The 23,662-nt window shown below is 43.6% G+C and overlaps 1 protein-coding gene across 11 annotated transcripts in view; it reads left to right on the forward strand.

The window, feature by feature from the left end:
* The first annotated feature begins 287 nt into the window (after positions 1–287).
* Positions 288–23,662, forward strand: part of nfixa (nuclear factor I/Xa) — a 113,144-nt gene continuing 89,769 nt past the window's right edge. For 3 of the 11 annotated variants that reach the window (XM_075462673.1, XM_075462664.1, XM_075462674.1), the window contains exons 1-2: positions 291–1,034; positions 7,374–7,457. In XM_075462673.1, the coding sequence (XP_075318788.1) occupies positions 1,032–1,034; positions 7,374–7,457 (87 nt within the window). In that variant the 5' untranslated portion in view covers positions 291–1,031. Of the gene's footprint in view, positions 1,035–7,373; positions 7,458–10,734; positions 10,903–11,179; positions 11,586–23,662 lie in introns of those variants that run through there. The other 8 variants (XM_075462670.1, XM_075462669.1, XM_075462671.1 and 5 more) reach the window with 6 other exon arrangements.

Genomic DNA, 23,662 nt, shown 5'->3' on the forward strand with positions numbered 1-23,662 from the left:
TTCCCCCAATAATTCACCGGTTCGACGCTCACTGTAAGACACTGCCCCAATTCCCAATTCTATTATAGTGTGTGTCCACATGTTGGTGAGGTGACTTATTCAGTGGCTAATTTGTATTTTTTTGCAGGGAAGGGGACGGCTTGGTCTGCTGCTGTCAGAGCGCACGGAGAGCTTCCATTTTACGCACCGAGCCGTCGTGTGGCTGTGCAGGCATTCGGCTGCAGACTCGGCTGCAGCGATTTTGCAAAAGCGCGACGCAAGCTGCGCTTTCATCTCGTCAGCTTTGAGGAGGAGGCGGCGAGGGACCGTGGGGTGTCCCCCCGTTGATGTGTAACACTGCGTGCGTGCGTGCGAGCAAGCGTTCCTGTGTGTTTGGTCCTGGAGAGAGGAGAGAGAGAGAGAAAGAGAGAGAGGACGAGAGAGAGAGATACGAGGGTAAAACAGATCGGGCGCGCGGCGTGGGAGACTGCTGCTTTTGGACACGTTTTGGACACAGAAGCTGCTCGGCTGTTGGACTGCACGCGAAAAAATAAGCAAAAGAACCCCAAAACTTACTTTTTGTCACCTCTCCCGTCCATTTGTTTTCTCTTCTCCCTACCGCGTTATTGATATAATTTCGAGGACTTTCTAGCGTCTTCCAGACTGCGGGACAAGTTTGGCCGCCGAAGGACGCACCTCCGGACTTTGACGCAGACGTGTCCCTGACTTCTGCTAGACATGGGCGCATCTGACGCCAAACAGCGGTAGACGGAGGTGCTCGGAGCTGCTGTCCTCTTTTCCTCCCATCTCTTGCCGAGTGGACCCACTTTTGAAAGAGCCTGTTTTTTTTGTTTTTTTTTTGTTTTTTTTTTCTGTCTGGGCCGAAGGCCGACTGTTTAAAGGTCCTTTTTTTTTTTTTTTTTGCTTCCGGCAACAGCGAAGAGACAAAGTCTTCCTCCCTTAGCTCTCTCTCCCTCACTTACTTTTTTGGAAGCTGAACTTTGAAAGGAAAATGGGGCATTGAGAGAGTTGGCAGATCTCCCCACGCTATAATGGTACGTGCTGTGTAACTCAATAGTTCCTTTCTGTTGGGTCTATAGGGTAAAGTCTATAGGACTGAAAATAAACAAAGCAGGGGGGTTTATTTCATTTGTGAATCCCTGTTTTTTTTTTCCTTTTCACTCTTGAATTTCATTGTGAAAGATCAGAAATTTGCCAGAGATTGGGAGTGGAGCCAAATGACAGCAACTACAACACACCTGTGTGTGGCTGCCCGTCAGTTTGCCAATTTGATCTTCACAAAGCATCAAAACTCAAATCCACGGACATTATTTCTGATTAACTTGTAATAATCTATGCTGATTGACAGACAACATTTGCGCCTCAGCACTGAATTTTAATGCAGCTTTAGGGACAACCACCTCCCACCCCTGATTTTATTTCTAACCTGCACTTTTCATGCATTAATTTCTATCAAATTTACGATTAACTTTGTTAGCACATGTGCATTAAACATGTCTATATGTCATTAAATCCTCGTCCTATCTGCTGCGTCCTGTGCAGTCTGAATGAGTCACTCAGATCAAACAGAATAAAACACAAACGAGACCACAGATTGCGCGAAGATCTGAAAGGCCGCCATATGGATTCAGGACATATTTCTCATGATGGTCATTATTCTGTAAAGGATGCTGTTTTGTGCGGGGCTGCTGCGACGTCCTCCACCTTGCACCCGCGCTGTGTCTCTTTCCTGCTGCTCTTTTCATCAATGGGCACTTCATTTGCGTAGCTGATGACACTTTATAGCGACTACTTGGGGGTGGGGAGGTGAGGTGACACACAGACCGTCTTTGTGCCACGAGAACAAGTGCGGAGAGAGGAGGACGCTGCATGAATTAGAGCACCTCGGCATTTAGTATTGATCTGAAAATCGGATGACGAGGAGCGAACTATCTCTTCAAATCCTGCTGCATTTAGAGGGATAAATCTGACATTTTGTGATCAGTATCTTCTTAAAAACGGCTGCGTCATTATGGCACGAGATCAGTCTGTTTTGCTTTTTCTCAACGTGCAGCTGGTGATCCTGTAACTGTGGATTCAGCAGCTTCACAGGATCTCAGTTTAAGTCTAAGCTTTGCAGTTAAAACCAGCTCAGGAGATTCGAGCAGAAGATTCCAGAATTTGAATGTATTTAGTGTGTGTGTGTGTGTGTGTTTGTGTGTGTGTGTGTTTGTTTGATTTAATTCGACATGTCGGATCTGTTAGAAATGTTGAATGTTTTATTTTTGGGGTGATGGTGACCGGTTTTTGTTGCAGCAGAAAAATACAGATAAAATATAATGGCACGTGTCAGAGAATTGTCCGTTTTTATCCATATGCTCTTGTAATATTAATCTATAAACAGAGTTGCCTGTGCAGTCTTCCAAAAAACACGATTCAGTTATCATTTACCGACTCTGAGGTGCATATACTAAACAGGTCGCTCCATTTAAATAGAATGCCATTGATAATGCATTCTTAAACACTACAATTTTCAGCCAGCAATGTTTTGGTATAACCAAATTTGAAAAAGAAAAGCCCAAATAATTCTGATGATGAAAACATGCAGATGACAAAAATAATCACCAAAAGCCATGTGCCAACATTTTCAGCTATATATAATTTAGATATTTTAGGTCTAGTGCAGGTATTCTAAGTGTTTATTCACTTTGGCAACCAACTTCAGAGGTGCAGCCTGAGTCTGTCAGCAGGAAGGGCTCCCTGTCTGCACACTAAGTCACATTAGTAGTTTTTTTTTTTTTTTTTACATGTTTTTAACAATCAGTGTTACGTAACTTTATGTCAAAAATGTTTGTTGGCCCCAGCTGCTCTGTGACAACCTCTCTATACCTGCACAACCGAGGCCTCAAAATGTCTAACCACATGTGTCTTCTGATGTCAGCCATCCAATTATCCATCCAAGATAAGCGACCCTGAGGACAATGGTTCATAATTGGCAGTCATGTTGTGATTCTTATTTTTGTTTTGATTGTGGAGGCCCATAATTTTACAGTTGGTTGCTCTGCGGTTGTTGCATAAAGAACCTGCCAACCTGTCAGTCGAAAGAAAAATGTAAAAGACGTAATTGGTGCCAATTTGGATAGATGGGCGTGTATTTGGCCGTATTATTCAGCATCATTTAAGGGTATCATTTTGGTTGAGTTGGAAGTTGGAAATGTTTTAAAATGAGCTCAACGCGCTGCTTTACTGAGTCACACTGTGTCTCCGTGTGTGTGTGTGTGTGTGTGTGTGTGTGTATGTTTGTGCATGTGTTGTAATGTAACTCTATGCTTCCTGGTCTTTGTGGTAAACTCTGCCGTATTAGGACCATAACCACAAGAAAATCTCTTCACGGATCAGTCCCCGTGTCACACAAAGGGCTAATTGTACCAGCCCAAACCTCATTGTTAAATGCACTTAGCCAGTGCAGCATTACCTTAACTGAGTGTGGTTTCTCCGTTAAAAAACAGCTTGAATAAGGATCCATGTAGGAAAAGAGCAGAGGGGCCAGTGGCATTGGGTTACCAAAGGCACGGAGGACGTGTGCCGTGAGAGCGGCGTAATAGTGAAATGTTGTTGAAGCTCGGAGTCACAATTTGATGTGCTATAATCTATAGGCCACAGTCCATTGCCTGTCCTGTTTAGCAAGATTAGTAGTTGACAGGCGAGGTGCCAGGAGGAGTGAATCTTGGGGTGTGTCACAATGTGTGTGCTGTTCAGACTTGTTTCACTGTAACAGTTTTGGTGAGAGGATACGGTTTGGGTAGCTGTTAGAGCTGGCATGGTTTCACCTCAGCTCACCTTTGATTTGATCTACAGGGTTAAGTCCATTTTTTTTCTTCCTTTTGTTTAAGTTGTCAGAAATGTTTTTACACCTCTGCCTCCTACCTCTGCAAACTGTTCACGCCATGTGTCTCATGTGCAATCCAGAGGCCCCACTATTTACTATTGTGTAAAACCGAACTGCACAATGTAGCCAAATGCAATCCTCAACTCTGCATCTTGGCTGTACTTCTGGCCCAGCTAAACCTTCAGGACCTACAAGTGGAGTGAAATAATTAGCCCAGCTCCTCTCAGCCATCCATCTAGTCTCTTTTCAATGCAGCCCTTCAGTTTCTCATCTTCCGTCCCTGTTTTTTTTTTTTTTCATAGTTTTTTTTTTTTTTCCGTCACTCCCCCTTGAGATGGCTGTGTGAAAAAATCGTATTTTTCCAACATTTCTCCCAGAGGTAGCTTTGGCAGGGACTCACACGGCGGCCATCTCTGCCTTTCATACACCCCTCACACACCGTGGAACAGATCGCCGGTGCGGCCTGGCGTCTTTGAAGTGGCTGCCATCTCACGCAGGTTTGCTGGACTCTCTCCCTCCTTCTCCCCATCCCCCCAATTTTCATCCTGTGCCTTAAACTTGGCAGTGTTATTTTCAGCTACCAAATCATGATGATAAAGAAAAATGGGGGAAAATAGGACACAACAGAGGTGATAATAATTACAGTTTTTGAAAGGACTGATAAAGCTGATTGTGGCTGTGGCTGATGGTTGTCCAACATCCATCATGAAGCTGCACCAGGTGTGTGAGCAGGGCATGTGTGTTAGTTTTGATGTAGAGTGTATGCATATGTGTAGCTGCTAATGTGAGATGCAGAGACACAGCAAGACGGAGATTGATATCTTGCCATTCATGTGCTTTAAAATCGAGCCATCTGAGAACAAATTCCACCATCAGGGCCTTTCATACTCAAAGATCTGTGGGGATGTGTGTGTGTGTGTGTGTGTGTGTGTGTGTGTGTGTACACGAGCATGTGAGCAGGTTTCGGAGATCTCACCTCCAAAGAATTTGGCCATATGGTCGTCAAAACATATACCCAGAATTAGACAGAGACAGATAGAGAGTGGGCCAAGAAGGACTGAGTGAGACAGAGGGGGGGAAAAGTGAAAGAGAAGTGTCTTTTTTTTGTCAGCAGAGGAAGCACGAGAAGCAGCTTAAAGCAGATCCTAGACCCTACCTTAGATCAGATGGCTCAGACAAAAAAAGAAAAAAAATTCTCTAAAGCCGCCTCTACTCCACATATTTGTGAAGTAGGAAAATCTGTCTCAATTAACACATTTGCATTGGGCGATGATGGACTCCAAATAGGTCACTGACTCAATCTCCCGCCTCCAAATCTTCCCTCTAAAATGTTAATTAAGGAGGGCTTTGAGATTTTTTCGCTCTGGGCTGGCCATATGGGGCGGGCATATGCTCTATATATATAGTACAATATATAATTCATACACTGCTGCAGGAGAGTGTTTGGGGGCTTGGACTTTTTTTGAGGGGTTTACTACAAAGGGAGTCAGTATGTTCTGGCCTCCCCAGTGGCAGGTACAGAGCTTAGCCTATTCATTAGGTTCATGTTATTCACTGTTGCACAATGGGATTGCAGTTCATCAGCACTTGTTTCTTTGGCTGACAGCATAAAAAGGGCATTTAAATTCCTCATTGTCAGTTGGTTAATATGAAATGAGAGCAAACCTTCTATTGTTGAAGCTTTATGTTGTTCCTCGTGAACCCAGGTAAGGGCTTTTGTGAGATTTTTGTGGACGTGAAGACCTGCTACATGTGCAAATATTTCCTCAAATTGTCAGTATAGTTCCTCAAATGCTTGGTGTTGTCCCAGTGCCATCCACCCAGACACCCATTCACCAGCAGAATGAGGCAGTGGCAAGCCAGTGAAAACAATCCCATCCCACCCACAGCTTTTTGGGTTTGGCTCAACCAATCAGAGAAAGCCTGCGTCTGCGTCCGACCCTGTTTCTGGCCGGGGACACCCAATCACAGAGGCTCCAGCACACCTGATACATTGTTGTCTGTTTGCAGGTTATCGGCAGGCTCAGGTTGGTGTGGACCCCTGCACAGGTGCTGTGGATCCGAGCCATTAGTCTGACCGCCAGCCAATCAGATACATTGTTTCATTAGCAGACACATGTGGCCTGGCAGACTTTGGGTGCTTGCATTCGGTCTTGCGTCCACGTTTGCCAGTGCATTAGCATGTATATGTGCAGCCGAGGAACTCTACTACCCCTGTTCCCACAATGCTTTGCTGCCTTATCAGCAGGCCTCTCTCACGCTGTTCCTGGCTTCATCCTCTTCTTGAGCCTCAACAATAGGCACTGTGTTGCCCCCTCAACGAGCCGAGGGCCTCTGCAATAAAAGGAGACTAAAAATAAAAAAAAAATAAAAACATGTTTATGGACTAATAAAGATGATTAGAAATCGCACAATTGCAGAAAAATGGGAGGTTTGCGAGTGCAGATTATCTGTAATAAAAAGCCGAGGGGGAGAGACAGGGGAGAGGGGGAGACGGAGAGTGAGCTGTACAGACCTCTCATTGCGAAGGATATGAATAGCCTTTGTTTTCACCACAACTCAGGGCTGTGTGGTCTGCCAACGTCTGGCTCTTATTATGGGGTTTGTGTCTGTGTGTCTGCGTAAGTGGCATGCACGTGTGCGCTGGTGTGTGCCTATGTGCAAGGCAGAGGGCACATGGGCGCGGAAAAAATGTATACGGGCGATTATATTTTCAAAAGGTTGAGACTATATGTGTGTGCATTGAAACCTTTCCACACAACCAGATACACTGTTTTTCTCTCTGCTCCCGTTCACTAAATGAATGTGGCAAGGGGTCTTGGGCTGGCACAAGCGTGTGTTGCATGCTTTTTTATCCGTTAAAGTTGTGAAATGAAATAGGATTTCACAGAACGCCACAGCGGCTGTGGGATTTGGGCTCTTTTTGGCTAAGTAGAGTGAGATAGGTTGATCCAATCAACAGCAGAACTGCAAGAAGAGCCTGTTTCACAGCTCCAGGCCCTGCCAGAACCCTGCCTGCCCGCCTGTCTGCTTGACTTAGAATACAAATGAAGCACCATGAATGCACACCTACACACATATACATGCAAACACATTGCTACTAGGACTGTGGGCTTAGAGTTCTCTGGAGCTTTTGTAGACAAATTATGTCATTGTTATTATTTTCAACACAAAAATATTTATAGCGTTGTCTCACAAAAAGGAAGCGTCCAAATCCAAATTAATAATCAATCCTTAGAATTTACATTTTGCCATTTACAACAATTGCCATTATTTCTTATGAGTGTAGAGCATGTATTAACTTCTTTACTGACCTTGAAAATGTTTAAAGCATTGGTTCCAAAGTGCATTGTAATTTAGTACTTGTAAGTTTACAAAAAAAAGGTCAAACTCTACAGTTTCTGCTGCCATTCGACTAAATTCAATTTAGGCCTGAAGAAAGTAGCTAATAATGTGGAAACATCACCAAGCAACCAAATGATATGACTTTCTCTCTATTTTTCAGGCTACTGACACCTACCTGGTGAATGACGATCCAACAAGAGGTCCAGGGATGCCCGAATGTTTCCTCGTGTCTGATACATACAGGGTATACACACCCCTAAACACACAGACACACACACACTATTAGCTCTCTGTGTATCTGTCCTTGTGATCACACTGAAGTCTGAAGACTTATTCGCTGTGCAACACTAACGGCCCATCAGAAATGATCTCTTTCTCCAAGAGGATGATGGTATTCTGAGTACAAAAAGCGTCATCTCTGCATTTCATCAAAGGCCTTTTACAGCTTCAGACTGTATTCATCTTTCTGACTCCGAATATGTGTTTCTATAGTAATGTAGTCAGGAGAAAATATCCACATTCTGCGTTCACTTTGTTGTTAGCTCCGGATTAAATCTCTTCTGCTGTCGATTGTGGTCAAATGTGGCAACAGTGCCCTGCAAAAAAAACTGCTGTATTTCCGTAAAACGCCACCTTTTAAGTGACATGCACACTCTCCTCACACAAAGGTTGCCATTTAAAATGGAAGATTGTTTGCAGGTCACTTTGTGTGACATTAATTCACAAAAAAACCCCAAAACATTTGGGATTCAGGTTGAGTTTACATGTAGCAGCCTGACTGCCTGGAAAACTGCTTCTTTGGACTGCATGCTGCAATCTGACATGAGGGTGTGATGACATCAGACTAGCAAAATAAATCCATACATTTTTTTTTTCCTGCCGAATGCAAAAAATGGTAGAAAAGCAGTAATCCAAACCAGTCTGAGTGTAATGTATGACCAGCTATTAAACACAGTAAACACATAAAAAGCAGCAGGCGTAACGCATTGCTCTGCGCACACACTCAGATTAAAAACAGATCCATAGAGTCTCTGGAATCCTTGCTGTGTATGATATGTTTGTAAGCCACAGCGGCCAGTCAGCCATTCCGGCTCTAACTGCATATGCCTGTATGGATTTGACTGGCGTGCTCCTTCCCAGAGCACATATAAACAGCTTACTCAAACAATATTTACACTGTACGGCACAGTTACGCACATTTTTCCACTTGCATGTTTCCTGGCTTTTGAAAAGTCTCAACCACCTGTCTCACACATTTAGCATGCTAATGGCAGTATCAGTATGCTACATCACTTTCAATATTTAATGGCCTAGCCACAGGCGATGGTAAATAAGTATATGGGTAGTACCGCGTGTCAAAGGCAGACCACAACATGCTAACTTTAGAAACACCATATGGTTTGCTCATGTGCTTTCTAATGGCAAATGTAGTCTCAAGAACCACTATATCCCTCTGCGCTCAAGGGGTTTTCAGAGGTGATGTTCGGACAGGACTCACAGTTTGATCACAGTCAGAGAGACGGTTTGGAAAGAAAACCAGTACCAGGATTTTCCAGAATCCTGTGGCTGGGTTTGTTGGTTTGTTACAGCCAAGCACCTGTGTTGAATACTGAGATGGACACCTAATGCCAGGCTGAATGGAGCCAGTAACGAAAAAACAACCACTGAAGTCAGACAATCGAATAGGGACCATGTGTGCGTGTGTGTTTGTGTGTGTGACAAGAACAGAAAGAGAGAGAGAAGCAAAAGATTATAAAACTGAAAAAGAGAAAAACATCACTAAAAAGAACCGCCGAGAAAGAGAAAAAGGGGTTAGACAGAAGGAGAAAGAAGGAAAATGAGGGAGCACACAAAGGCTCTGGGTTTGGGCCTGTGCCGTGGTGGGGTGTGGTTTGGAAAGCGGAGAGACTCTTGGAAGGGAACACTGCACCTCAAAACGCTTTACTTTCTTTCACATTTATTTAGCATTTTCCTCTTCTTTTTTTTTTTTTTGCTCTCCCGAATCCACTTCTTTTTCTGGTTGTGTCCATGTGTGTGAGTGTACCCGTGTACTGTACATTATATGCATGTGTGCCTGCGGTGTGAGCGTCTAAGTATCATACACAGGCTGAGGTCTCGTAAAGCTGCACAGCTTCGTATCCCCCCAAAAAAACTTGGCATTCAGGCACTGGGGTGATTTCAACCCCCCGAAACCGCACCCTTTTACACAACTTAAGCAGACTCACGGACATATGCGCATACAGAATTGTATTCGCACTTACTCCCACATGCACACACACACTTCCAGTGCTCTCACACACACTCTCACTTACACTCTCACACACATGTACATGAGGCAGGGGCTTATGTATAATTGCAGGCACTCTGCCTGCATATATGAGTTTGATTAGACTGAGGAGCAGGGAGCGGGCGAGGATAAAGCCGAGCCTGATTAGAAACAGAGTGTATTGCTTCCATACAATAGGAGTCATAATGGGGCCGGTTTAGACCACTTTGCCAAAGTTCAAGTATCTTTTGTCTCCATATACGTAAGAATGCTGGAATAGGACTTGGTGTTAGTTAAAAAGGCAAGAAATAGGAAACCAAGAGACATCCAAGCTGTTTGTTTGGCCTTATTCATGAAGGTCCCCAGAAATATTGAGAATATCCAAATACTCCCCCTGTTTTCGTGAATATTCTATAGCTGTGATTATAACTTTCAGGCAAACAGCTCCCACCAGAGCAAGGAGCATCTCTTTGGAAACCTGAACTGAGTACATCACAACCTTCACATAAGTGGCCCACATCTCAGATGATGTTTGAGCCCACTGCACATTTACCCCTGAAATGACCTTCACGTGTAAAATAAAAGGCCTCTTTTACTTTAGGCATGCAGAAAGCTTTGTGTCACCATCCTAAGGAGCAGAGTATGAGCTGAGCTGTAAACTTAAAAACACTTTTGGTGTATTTTTGCTCCCTCCTGCGTTTCCTTCTGCATTCTTCATAAAAACGAAAGATGTGAAAGCTGCAAAGAATGATCACTTCTGAGGAAATCTGCCACCATTTGGGTTTTCTCTGCGCTCAGTGGCAAAAATAATGTGAAGAGTTTTATCAAAGAAGTTAAAAAGAGGTACTGCCTGTGCTCTACAAATAATCAAAGCATGACAGTGTAGCATGTTTTTTTTTTTTTAATACCTCAAGAGGTGAAAAAACGTTTGCCCTTTAGAAAGAATATTACAGACATTCCTCTGATATTTAGGAGGGATAAAAATGTCAAAGAGGCAACCGAATTCCTCGCCGAGTATCACGGGCGCACGCTCAGCCTCCACAGATCTAAAGCAATATGTATCCCGCGCGGATTCTCTTTCAGAGATTCAGCGAATCGCTCACTCTCAAAGAAAAACAAAACGATCATTTCACTTTTAAAGTTTGGTTCGTGTCAGTCTGATAGAGGAGCGGGGAGGGCCAGAGAGGGGGGGAGTTAGAGAGAACGCGGGAGGGAGGGAGGGAGGGAGGGAGGCAGCAGAAAAAACTTTCCTCTAAAGTTAGTGCGGAGCTTTCACTGTGAGCGAGGCGGGGTTACAGCCTGGACTGAGCCACAGCGGCTTTGCAATGCGGCACCGCAGCGAACATCCATCCAACTTTGTTATCAACAACTCCAAGTTCCATCTCTAGACATCGCCATGTACTCCCCTTACTGCTTGACACAGGTATGGAGAAAAACAATCGCCGTTTTAACTCTCCTCTTCGTTGCTGTTTTCCGGTGTTGTGCGCCTCTGGTGAGTCTCTACTGTATGTGGTTACAGTGCTGTGCTGTGCTGTGTGTCGCGCTGCTGCCTGTCACTCGCCGCGTTTTAAGAACCGTTTTTTTTTTTTTATACCCAACTCTGCTCCCTTTCCCCCTCCGATAATGTTTAACCTCTCTCTCTCCCTTCTCTCCCCCTCTCGCGCTCTCTCCCCCTTTTCCTTCTGATGGCACTCCTCCAACGGGCTTTCTTGTGCGTCTCATTGCGCATGGTTTTGGAGAGAAAATGGCGCTTCTCCCAAATCTATTTTATATAAAACCGAGGCTGGGGAAAGGGGAAGACGGACTCGGTGTCCCGACAGCAGGGACCTAATTACAGACAGTCCGAGGCAATAATCGGCTTTTATCGACACATACTGTAAAGCTCAAACTCGGCTGTAAGGCTGCTCCTTGAGTTGAGAACCAGTGGATTCTTTTTTTTTTCTCTCTCTTTCTTTGAGTTTCTGAATTGCGGTTGCTCGGGAGGTCTATCCGTCCTCAGCTGCGAATGTCGATGGGGCCCTTTAGGGTCACAGCCCCCGGTGTAATATATTCTGCTTCAGCTGCCTCCTCCTTAAGAAATAAAACAAGACATAACGGGGACTAAAGGTGTGTAAGCTGCATGTGTGTGCGTGCAAAGTACAGCTATCATTTTAAAATCCAAAAGAGCCACTAAATGTAATTTAAGTTCTCTTTTAAAAATTGATTTTATTTTAAAAAATAGTATAGATGTTATATTTTGGGGGGATTATGCTGGTTTAAACGTATATTTCATTACGTGCGTAATTCCAAAGGCCGTTGGTTCACTTAGAGGTTCTATACAGATGGTTACTGTTTTTTATTTAGCTTTTCCTAAAAGACTATAGAAGTAGTGAATTGTAAATTCTCAATATTCAACTCACAGTTTTGTGCTTAAATGAAAGCACTCTACAATTATCTTTGATCGCCTCGGAAACCTTGCCATTTTATGTCTGACATTTTTTTGTAAAAAATATTCATTTGAAATAACTTATTTTTAAGTAAATACAGAGCTAAATCTCTTTTCTTTTCTTTTTTTTTGGCACGACTGAGTTATAGTATCGGCTTGTTGTTTCTTTCTTTCTTTCTTTCTTTCTTTCTTTCTTTCTTTCTTTCTTTCTTTTCTTTTTCTTTTTGAATAAGTATATATTTTCTCCATGAACTGAACTGATTGACAGTGAAGGCGATTTTTATCAGTAAATTAAACCAGATCATTTCACTGCTCACAGGTTCAAAGGTCAAGCCATGAGTGACTTTTTTTCTCTCCGTCGAAGGACCGTTTTTTTTCTCCTGTTACAGACCGAAATATATTCTTAAAGTTGCGTTTTGTAAAATGTGCGCGTGCTTCCCAGAGACTTAGGGCAGTCACAGCAGAGTTAACAGAGGAAAAGTGCAGGCGCGCAGCTTCAGGCCGCCGCAGCTCCGTTTTTCCCCTCAGCAGCTCAGCCCTTCTCACAGAGGTAAAATACCCACTGTACATTTCACTGTTTTACCACTAAAGCCTCATTCATATATGGATCTGTATGTGACCGTTTTATATCAGTATTTGACAGAGGACAAAAAGAGCAAGTTTCTATTTATTCATATCCGTCTGACCTGCATGTTGTCAGGACGCACTTGACGGTCATGTGGCATAAGGTAAGCATTCATACGTGTGATTTTAATTTGCATTATAAAGTAAAGCTTCATTGCAGGTGTTTAGCTTCAGGCCTGAGCTACATTTTTTGGTGATCCACGGAGGTCACGGCTCTCTGTTTTAATGAGCTGCGCAGTCTTGTATTGATTTATTATCTATATATCATGTAGCCTATCATGGGTATCTTACTAATTTCAAACTTGTATTTGGATAATATGTCCTGCGTGGTGTTGCAACTGCAACCATTTCTTTCCTTAAACAGAACAGTCTGTTTTTTTACTCGAGCTCCATGGAAAACGTATTCCTGCTCGGGTGTTATTTCAGGGCCTTCTGGCCTCGGCTCGGCGTGTTTCTTTGACTAAAAGGACAGCCACTCACAAAATTCTCAAAATGAGTTAATCTCATTTGGTTTTCCCCACTGCAGTGAAGCCCGAAGCCGAGGTTCTGTCATAATCAATCACATCCCAGATAAAAAGCTCTCGTCCGGTTCTCCTCTTCCTCTCTGCCTTCTCTGACCTGAGTTTAAAACAGCGCAATGAGACCTTTTTCTAATCAATTTGCTCCGTAAAATAACTCCAGCAGCCCTGCTGCATATTTAGCACAGATAATCTGCCCAGCCTGGTGGTATGAGGCAGAGGTCCGCATCGAGTTTCCTCTTTCTTTCCATTAATTAAAATTAATTTGCAGCAGATCCTCTCACACGAGCGCCGGACGCGTGCTGCCCATATGCGCCATGCATATTGAACTGCTTAGGCTGCTGTTATTGCAATCTCTGGGTCTGGTGGTGAATATCAAGCCAAGCTGATGTGTTTGCATATTTACCATGGAGCTTGTGTTTGTATTCAAAGGATATTAAGATGACACCGGTCAGAAATGAACTTCAAGGACGCCCAGGCATCCGACTCCGTTTCTGTCACACCTGTGTTTACCCTCGACTTGGACGCTTGCCTTTAGTTTTTTTTCTTTTTTTTTTTTTGCAATCGTTTTTAACGATCTGTGGTTTGATGCTTCAAACGGTCGAAGTGTTTGTTTTCTGCCTCCGCGAACCCAGAGATGATGGAGAGTGACGTGCACAAACGCCGACTTCCTCGCGCTGTCGTTCTCGTCAAACGGCTCCGCAAAGATTGCGTTCTTGGACTCTCTCAGTCGTGTAAATAATTCACAAATTCCGAAAGTAAAACATGCAAAACTAATGTCAGCAATCTACGATGTATTATTAATGTTGGTAAAAGCTTTGCTGGAATGGCCACGCGGGTGACGGACCCGGGCAGCCAAAAGTGCACTTGCCAAACATTACCAGGAGGTTTTTACGGGCTGCAGTGGCATTGTCTCACATCCCTTTGACTGAAGTGCATTTGCATAAAGTTTTAATGCGCGTTGAAGGTCGAAGAGGCGCTGTTAATTAAAACTTTTATGCGCTGCGTTTTCAAATCAATTATTTCAGACTCCAGTTAAGTCCCGCTTATCCAAATGAGATGGGCTGCTAATACAGGCTGCGGCGCGTCTCACGAACGCTGCCAACTTGTCAGCGTTTTGACGCAAACTTGGAGATGTTTAGGCTAACAATGCGCGGGATATTGTTTATTTCCCCGAACGCAAGATGTGTCATCTCCGAGCTCGATTCTCTCTGTCCACTTCTTAAGAGTTGCAGATTTGGGAGATCAGATGAGTCCTTGAAAGTCACTCGTGCAGTTTGGCAAAGCACTTTAAGGGGGGGGGGGGGGGGGGGGGGGCTGATGTGTGTATAGCTTATACACACTGCAGCCATGCCATACAGCCATAGCAACAGAAAAAAGAATGTGGACATTTTGCAGTCAGTATCTCTTGTGATGAAGATAAAAGCACTTTTATCTAAACTAAACAGTGTATGTAAATCAATGCATGTGGGCTTCAGTGTGTGTGAGGAGCCCACACAAGCAGTTTGCATTAAGTTATGTTGTCCCAAATATCTTCCAGATTAAATTACTTTAAACCTAATTTTGTTTGTCTTCCTGAGTGTATGCGTGTGTGTGCGCGTTAGTCCTGACTGTCAGTTCACCAAAAGGCACATGCATGTGTGTGTGCTCATAGAGAAGACTCTGTGTGTTTCTTACTCCTGACCTGTTTTTGGGGTTCTCCTGCGTCAGGCCTCGGTTCTGGTTTCACTGAGATCGGACAGCCTCGGTGCCGGTGTAAGCCGAGGTGGGCCTGCGCGATCTGGTAACATACCAGGCCTTACCAGAGTCACTTTGCACCACACGCATGCACCGACCGAAACACACACACAAGACACCCAATCACACACATGCACCGCTAATCCTGCTCACGCAGAGCTAGTTAGTAGGCACAGCACAGTCAGAGGAGAATAGGTTTGCTGTGGTGGACCATAAACAGGGTAAAAGTGGCCTGCCAAGTGCAGGCCAACGGCAGTCCGGGGGCTGCAGGCAGAACTCAGGGGCACACTGTGTTCTTTTTACTTATTCATCCTTTTTACTGGAGGCAGACCAGGTCCACCTTACACTGCTGGGCTAAAAGTGGACACCGGTAGGCAGAGAGAGGTGGAAAGATTGCAGGGAAGTGGGAAGCACACATGTCAATATCAGCTGAGCTGTGTCTCAATGTTTTTTGCAGATAGAGAAAAAATAAAGGATATGATTGGTGAGAGTCCTGTTGACTCTGATGTTGTGTGGAAACTGACTTCAGTCTCCGGTTCTAATGTCTGAAATAACACCACAGGGGTAAAATGTGTACTCATACAAAAATATTATTTCAAAAGTATGCCATCGAGCAGCTCTTAAGGTCCTCGTAAGCCAAACCCTGAGGCAGCATGTGGACTGTGGTCCTCTGCCTGTGTGTGTGTTTGTGTGAAAGGGTGTGGATCTGTCTTTGAGGTGGGTTAAATCCAACACTGTGATGCTCTGCTTATCCCTTATCTGTGCAGTCTCCCTGACTGCCTGTAGAAAATGGATTTATCATGCTTAACCAAGAAAGTTGGCACAGTGAGGTAATAGGTGGCTGTCCCCTGGATGGATGAGTGTGTGTTTATGCGGCCAAATTGTGTGTGTTGATGTGACTATGTGTTGCCCCCACAATACTGTGCCTTCTAGTGTGGATTAGGTTTAGGCTGATCTGTGGCCAGTAGAGGCAGGCAGCCCCTATAGCGGTCTTATGGTGGTCTGAGATATAGACACGTGTATACACGACCAAACCAAATATTCACACATGTTAAAGACAGATAGACAGGCATGTGGCAGAGGAGCAGACGAGTCAGAATCACTTCACTGTGCTGAAACTGGGACACTGGGCTGAACTCGTTTGCTGTCATTTAACGTGAAAAGACTTTAGCGTACCTGTAAGGGATGAGACCATCAGACAGAGGAACAGTGAGGAAACAGAAAAGAATCAAGGGATGAGAAAGATGCGAAAGCCAGTGAAATGCACTCTTGCAGCTGCTTGGGTCAGACTCCCCCTTCACTTTCATCCACCTCCTCCTCTACCCCCTCCACCTCCTCAATTAGCTCCCTTTAAAAGAGAAGTAACGGTTGGAGAGAGATCGGCATTGTTTAAGGATGAGCTTCAGTTGTTGTTGTTGTTGTTTGTCTCCTTCTCTCTCTCCATCCCCCTCCTCTATGACTCATTGGTGTGTTTTTCGCTCTTTTTGATTTTCTCAGAGGCTTTCTTTTTTCTTTTTTTTTTGTGGGGGTAACCCCACTGAATGGCACAATGCAGCCTAGCGTGAAATTAAAGCTCTTAGTTAGTTTGCAGTTGCTCAAAAGAGGATTTTACACATGCATGCATTCATCACCCTCCCATACGCTATAGATATAGCTAATTAGAGGAAGTACACCCTATGTCGAGCATCAAGAGCCCAATTAAAAGAGTAGGGGAAACCTTGGTGTGTGAGATCTAGACCAAATCTGCTCAGTGAATGCATTTCTGTTGCCTTATGTGTGAACAGTATGTCTGCCTCCTTAATCCAGGCGGGAAAATATGGACAAGACTGATATGAGAAGTTTCATTAACATATGCATGTCACGTACTGGGTAAGTAAACCAAGAAAACATTCAAATTGATCATTCTGACAGGCGATCGTCTGATTCAGAACAGATTGGGCCGCTCTTGCTGACTCTTCCAAGTCTCTATTTGGAAGGAGTCTGCACCGAAATGTCTGTCATGCACAAGACAAGACATTCATTTGTGCTTTTTTTTTGCAGTGAAAACACTGAAGTTTTATGACTGCTGTTTTGCTTTGTCTAATAATAATAAAAGCATACACTAAAGCCCTGAGCTTGAGCTTTTTTTTTTTATGGCAGCCCAGTCTCACAAGACAAAATGTGTAATTCGTACATTTGTCCACATGCCCAAAGAGTAACCATGCCAACCCATGACCTTGGTTTTATTGATATGTAAACCTAACAATGTGGCTTTTTTTTTTTGGAAAAAAAAAGATTTAAGTCAAGCAAAATGCAAGCATTTTACCATTTGCAAGAAAAATGTAGGTATTCACTATTTTTGGAGGCTTGAAAATGAAGTAATTTAGCCATTTTTTAAGCATGCGCGAAATCACATAATGATTTTTTAGCCCAAAAAGTGTGAAACTATTAACATTTTTGAGCATTTATTGTAAAACTGCGACATTTTCAGCTGCGGAGCGATGTAGCTATTACCAATTCTGGTGTGAGACGATGCCGTTGATGTTTATAGTTTTGTTCTATACCGTACCTGAATCACAGTCTGACCAAGCTAATCTCATACAAATGAATTCAATGAGCTTAAGCTTTTTAACCCAGCATTCCAATAGAATTCTCAGAATTAATATTAACTAAGTGACCGTGTTTTGAGGCCCGAGTGGGACCAAAAAGTAAACTCTGATCATTAGAATAAACTCTCTGGGAATTTAGATCAATTCAGTCTGTAAAAAAATGCATGACCATCAACTCTACTCTAGTTTTCGCTGTTATAAGTCTATACAGTGTTCAATGTATATCAGCTTAAAGGGGCAGTGGGTAGAGTTATACAGTAACAACAGGGGCATTGCTGACCATGCAGGGTTGCAAGTTTTCCAAACAGTCATGCTTGATTAGTGCACCACAAGGCAATGTCCCAACACGTGACACACGTACAGGCATTTTCCTTCCGTGAAAAAGGAAACCAACACAGACAACATAGCTACTTGAATTTTTCTCTTGTACTGCAAAATATTCATTTCTGAAAACATTTGAGAGGAGAAAGAAGTGATGTAGTTGTCTTCATTTAGCACCGTTAAATGTACAACAAAGTTTTAATGTCTTATCTAGACTTTTCTGAGGCAGTCTGAGCTGGATGTCGCTGAAGTACAAAGTTTAGCTCCATGCAAATGTGGATTGACTGCCCAATCTCTCAAAACATTTCTACTAGAATGGATTGTACACCTTTCACACTGAGAATAAATGTAGTATAAATGCTCAGAGGGCTAGTTCCCTTGGGTAGGCTATGGCTTAGAGTCGGCATTGACCTAACACAGAGCAATAAACCAAACTCAGCGTACTGGCATTTTAGAGTATAAGCAATTACTTATGTCACTGTTTGACAACTAAAGCCTTTACATGGTGTCAGTATACTTGCTGTATCTTTAAATTGTAGTTGAAACGCATACATAGGGGAGATTATGTGGCTATGACACCCCACTGTGTTGAATGACTGCCTAAGGTCGTTTATTTTTGTCAGCAATCCATGTGTGTTGGTGTGTGTGTGCATGTGTGTGTGTGAAGTAGAGACAGACCAGTGAAGAGTGTCACTCATGCAAATGATAGCTGAAAAGTCCACCAGGCTTAATAAAAATGTCTGATGCTGAGCATAAATGCACAAACAATCCTCCAGTCCATGTGCACTGTACAATTTTTATTCTCAGTATGAAGAACACACACACACACACACACACGCACACATACACACACACACACACACACACACACACACACACACACACACACACAGCCCTATGACCAAAGTGTAACTACTGGTCATCTGTGGTCCCATTAGCAGCCACTGAATCCAGTTAGTGAGTCAGACTTTGTGGAACAAAGTGTGCTTCTCTCTGAATCCCCCCCCCCCCCCCCCCCCCCTTCAGTTGAGAGCGCTGGCTGCTCGCTAGGGGTGGAAAAATCTATAAGCCATTGCGTAATATACCATATCTTTACCTTGTTTGAACCCTGCGCAAGAACCACAGCTGTGTGAGCGCACAGACGCACGCACACACACACACACGCACACACAGAAATGAATGTGTTCATGCCTCCATGTGTGTTTGACAGAGAGAGACAGACAGAGAGAGGGAGACACACAGAGTGGCTTCTTTGTGGCTAGTTTTCAGCGGCTACCCTCATATATACAGCATCACACCAGTTTGATCGAATGCCGCTGACCAAATATTTTTCTAAGTAGGCCGAGCATGGCATTCTGGTCGCTTTTCTGGAGCTTTTTGCCGAGGGAAAAGCACGATGAGGCAATATAATGCATCTGTTTTTGTGGCCTGTGATCTTTATAAATGGAAATCAAATCAAAGTCATGTTTTTCTTTCATGACATATAAACTCCATGGCAACACCATTGTACAAACAAGGTCAGAGTGGTAACTATATCACTTGTTCCTGCTGGAGTTACTTGAGCTCCTTGCATATCTTTGGAAAGGAAATTAGATTTTAGTATAAATTAAAGGCTGTCAGGCCTTTCATGTTTGGCACTCTGCCTCTTGTGCGCAGATATATTTCAGTGTGTTTGGTGCCGGTTTTGTGCGAGCGCGGGTCTCACTCTCAGTGCCGATCTGCACCTGAAGCTTCTACGGGAGCTGTGAGTGTCTAAACTCCAGAGGGAGGGAGAGTAATGTTTTTACTGGATACCTCTGAACAGGGTTGTTCCTGCTCGGTGTGTGTGCTCATGACTGTTATCTCTGGAAGGACTCTTATCTCACACAGAGATACACACTTGATGAGGCACAAAGAATAAGCTGCTCAATAAGTGTCCCTTTGTGATCATTTAAATGCAAAGAAATGTCTCCTTGTAAGTATTTATAGTCACAAATATGTTCCACCCTGTCTGAAATACAGAAATCTGAATATCACATGCTATGACTGATTATTTTTTGATGGTGGTGATTACTATTAAATGGCCTGTAATGACTACTGATAATCCCCACATGCATCTAAGCACCCTGGAATCGCCAGGAGGCTGTTGTTTGTTAATGCTCCACTAAAAACTAAAACACATGCAGATGTGTGTGGGACAAAACCACAAGCCCAGTTGAGATCCCTGCCTCTTTCAGTTCATGCTCATGCTTAATTTTCACCAGCTTGACTGTGGACATTTTTCAACAAAGGCGCAAGTTTTCAAAACAGAGTCGCCCCCCCCCCCCATATTAGAATTATTTTCTTCGCTACCCCTGAGCTGCACAGGATAAAAGGTCAAACAGCGTTAGTGCGGTGATGGTGGCGGTTTGGGCCTTTGGGGATGACAGCTGTATGAGGGACGTGGCTTCAACTGGTGGGAGAAAGTTGGGTGCTAGAAGGATACAGCATCATTTTTCACCTCATGCGCTGCATATGTATTTGCGAAAATACTGTGTAAACATTTTTGAGACTGACTGCTGATATGTTTGTGTTTATTGACTCAAAGAGACAGGCCGTGGCTGCGCACACAGCGGTGTACGGGTGGCAGGGGTCCAGGCTTGGGGGAAACGTGTGTGTTTAAAGTACACACAGGCCTAATTATGCTGATTTAAGCATTCTTGCGGTCCTCCCTCTGGCTTGTGGTGTGTTAACTGGCACAGGGGCGTCCAGCAGAGAGTGAGACGGGGAGAGAAAACGAGGGAAAAGATGAAGAATACGGCGATTGAAAGGGGGGGGGGGGATCAAAAAGAAGAAGAAAAGCAGGTATACGGGGAGAAAGGGATATGGTGGTAGTGGTCTAAAACAGAGTGAGAGTAACTCCTGAGAAAAAGTCTGTCCCAGATGCTGGTGAAACAGAGGAAAAACATACACCACCATCAAACTTCCCGGCAGGTTTTTTCCCTCCTCGCTTTGGGGTTAAGAGCGCTTCATATTTATTTTTATTTTCAGATGTTATGGATTGCTCCGGGAAAAGGCTGTCCCTTTTCCCAGCAGAGGAATTAATACTGTTTGAATGTTCTCTGTGGAGTCTAAAAGGGAGGAATTTTGAAACAGAGCTGAGAGTTTTTTGAATGTTAGAACCTGACCACTTGTAAATAAATAGATTATGAGTGATTAAAACTGGACAGTTGTTTGTTAACTCGTTGCTCTCTGGCCAGTGCATGTGCACCTGTCGGATTTATTTTTACACACATGCGTACATGTGCAGTGAGGATACAGTTTGAAAAAGAAAAAACATGGGAGATATTATTGTGTTTCTTTCGTGCTTTTGAGGGATTGTGCTTTTAACTGTCTTCGTGTGTATGAGTGTATGCATGTGTGCGTTGATGATTTATTTGCATTGTTTTTTTTCTTTTTTCTTGCTTTGATAAATTCTAAACACTAAGAAGTACGTAATAGACCGGCACAGGTTCCTCCTATAACTCCCCAGAGCAGAGATTGATGGTGTTGGCCCGTGTGTATTCAAGCCGCCTTTCATGCAGGTGATAAAATCCTGCTGTCAAAGCAGGCAGAACTGCTCACTGTCTTCGGGTTCATTGCTGCGCCGTATGAGACAGAATCTACCGACATAAAAAACACACATGTGCTCACGTCTGAAAATATGCTCTCGCCTTCCACACACTTCGTTCTTCTTTTTACTTCTAGCTGAGTTTCCGTGTCCGATACCTCCCTCTCTCCTCTTTGTGTTTCCTTATCTCTAACTGTGTCATTCCTCAGCTCCCTCCACTTTCTTGCTCTCATTACATCTGCTACCTCAGCCGGTGCTCTCTCCGGTTTTACCTCATTCTTTCCAGCCCCCTCTGCTACTCCTCTATTTCGTTCCCTCTGGACGAGCCACAGTCTTATCTGGGATATGTTGGATTTGGTGAGCTTAAAAGCCACTTTACTAACTCCCTGTCTGCGTTTCCTGAGAACATTACAGGCAATCTAAAACAGTTTCACCATTCACAAAGCTTTTTTCATTCGTATGGGGTTCCATTGGGCAAACTATCATCCCTTTTTCTTCCTCTGCTTCTTTCCTGTTTCTCCTCTAACTACAGTGTTTCATATTAGATCTTTTTGGTGAAGTGAAGGAATGCTTATGTCTGATCATTTTATTAAAGTACTTAGAGTTGGAGTGTTATCTGGAGGTTATCTCTGCACTGCTTCAGGTGAAAAAAGGCATTCACATTTAGAAATACGATGAAGGTTCCTCCAAGATTTGTCTTGTTGTGTATAGTAGTTTCTCTCAGAAGGGGAGAGCTGGCCTATATAAAAAATGAAGCCAAGCCTTATACTGCATTTGGTCCAGATTGTGTTTGATTGTGTTGTTTTCTTGTACGTGAGTAATTGTTTGCATATCTTGCATACGCAGCTTTAACAGTTTTGTCACAGTTTGAAGAATTCTTAACAAATTACGACTTAAAAATGAAATGATAGCCAAATTTGGAACACAAAATTTCTATAAAGATGTTTGGAGAAGGGAAATACAGAAAAATATGCTAGCAAGATGTGATCAGAGCACGGGTGGGGGGGAGCTGGCTCTCTGATGTGAGGCATAAAACAGGAGCGAGGGGTTTTGCTGGTTATTTCTTCCTCGTGTGTGTTGTTGAGCAGCTCCGTCCGTGTTGACTCACAGAAAGACAGCGGTGATGACCGCGCTGAGCAGGGGTGTCAGGCTTGGCTGATGACTATAACTCCCCAAACAGAACGCAAAGGCAAACCCTTCTTTGTGTGGGTGTGCGGAAGGCCATGCTTGTGTATGTGTGTGTGTTTTTCTCTCTGTGTTCATGTCTTTCAGTCCTGACAGCCAAGAAGCTTCAGCTGCGTCTGACGTGGCAGCTCTTGCTGCTTTCAGCCCAGCTTATTCCTGCTGGCTTGCTTTTCCGTGATACTATCTTTTCATACAATCACATGTTTATAAATGGAGACTGACTGGTATTTCATACCCAACCAGTGTTGCTGAAGGTTTATCAACTCTTAGCGAAACTGTACTCTTTGCTGAAAAAAACTCAAAAAGCAGGAAGATATTATTCATTGCTGTAATAAGAGCCCCCCCCCTCATGTTAATGAGACTATAGCAAAACCAGTCAGTACAATGAAAAAAAACTAGCATGATTCAATTAGAGGTCAGCATGGGTGCATTTGGTTACACATAAACAATGTTTATACTTACATGCTATTCCATCCTTCAGCACAGTGGGAGCTAAGTGCAAATGCAAAATACTACAAACGGACCACATGCAAGCTATTAAGTAGTTATTACCATGTACTGTAGCGTGTAAATGCTTGTACTTTTCTTTAGCTTGAAATTGTACATCATAACGTCTGTTGCACTCACGTAATCAGAGAGAAGAAATCTGCCTTTTATGTACAGGTATATGTTGAGTCTGAAAGCTGCAAAAATCTCATACATGCATAGTTGGTATGAATGTGACTCTCACTTAATGTAAAGCTTAGATTTTTTATTTTTTTTTTTACAGTTCTTTGTTTTTGTTCCCTCCTCTTTTTTTCTTTAATCTTTTTCTCCGGCCTGGTTTTGAGGTACCTTTTTATCGAGGTGGGTTTCCTCCATTTTATTTCCCCTCTGAGGACATGTACTTATGGCCGTCTGCCTGTGGTACTGTGGTGCTCCTGAGGTCGGAGCGAGGTGGTAGTTTAGGCTCGGGAAGTCAGCGAGCGTGGTCGCAGAGGAGATAACTGCACACACACTCTCCCAGAGGCGCCCGTCTGCATCGTGTGTCTGTCCGTCCTCCGGGTTTTGGTGGAAGATTGAACTCTAAAAAAGCAACAGCGGCGGTTTTAGATGATAAAAGTTTCAAAATGATTTAGTTGTTGTTGTGTGTGTGTGTGTGCGCATGTGACTGTGTGTGGTTTCTCAAGGCTCTTTGTTTCTCGCCTTGCATGTGTTTGAGTGTGTCCTTTGCTTCT

The sequence above is a fragment of the Odontesthes bonariensis genome, chromosome 4 (assembly GCF_027942865.1).
Source record: "Odontesthes bonariensis isolate fOdoBon6 chromosome 4, fOdoBon6.hap1, whole genome shotgun sequence".
NCBI classification, from domain to species: Eukaryota; Metazoa; Chordata; class Actinopteri; order Atheriniformes; family Atherinopsidae; genus Odontesthes; species Odontesthes bonariensis.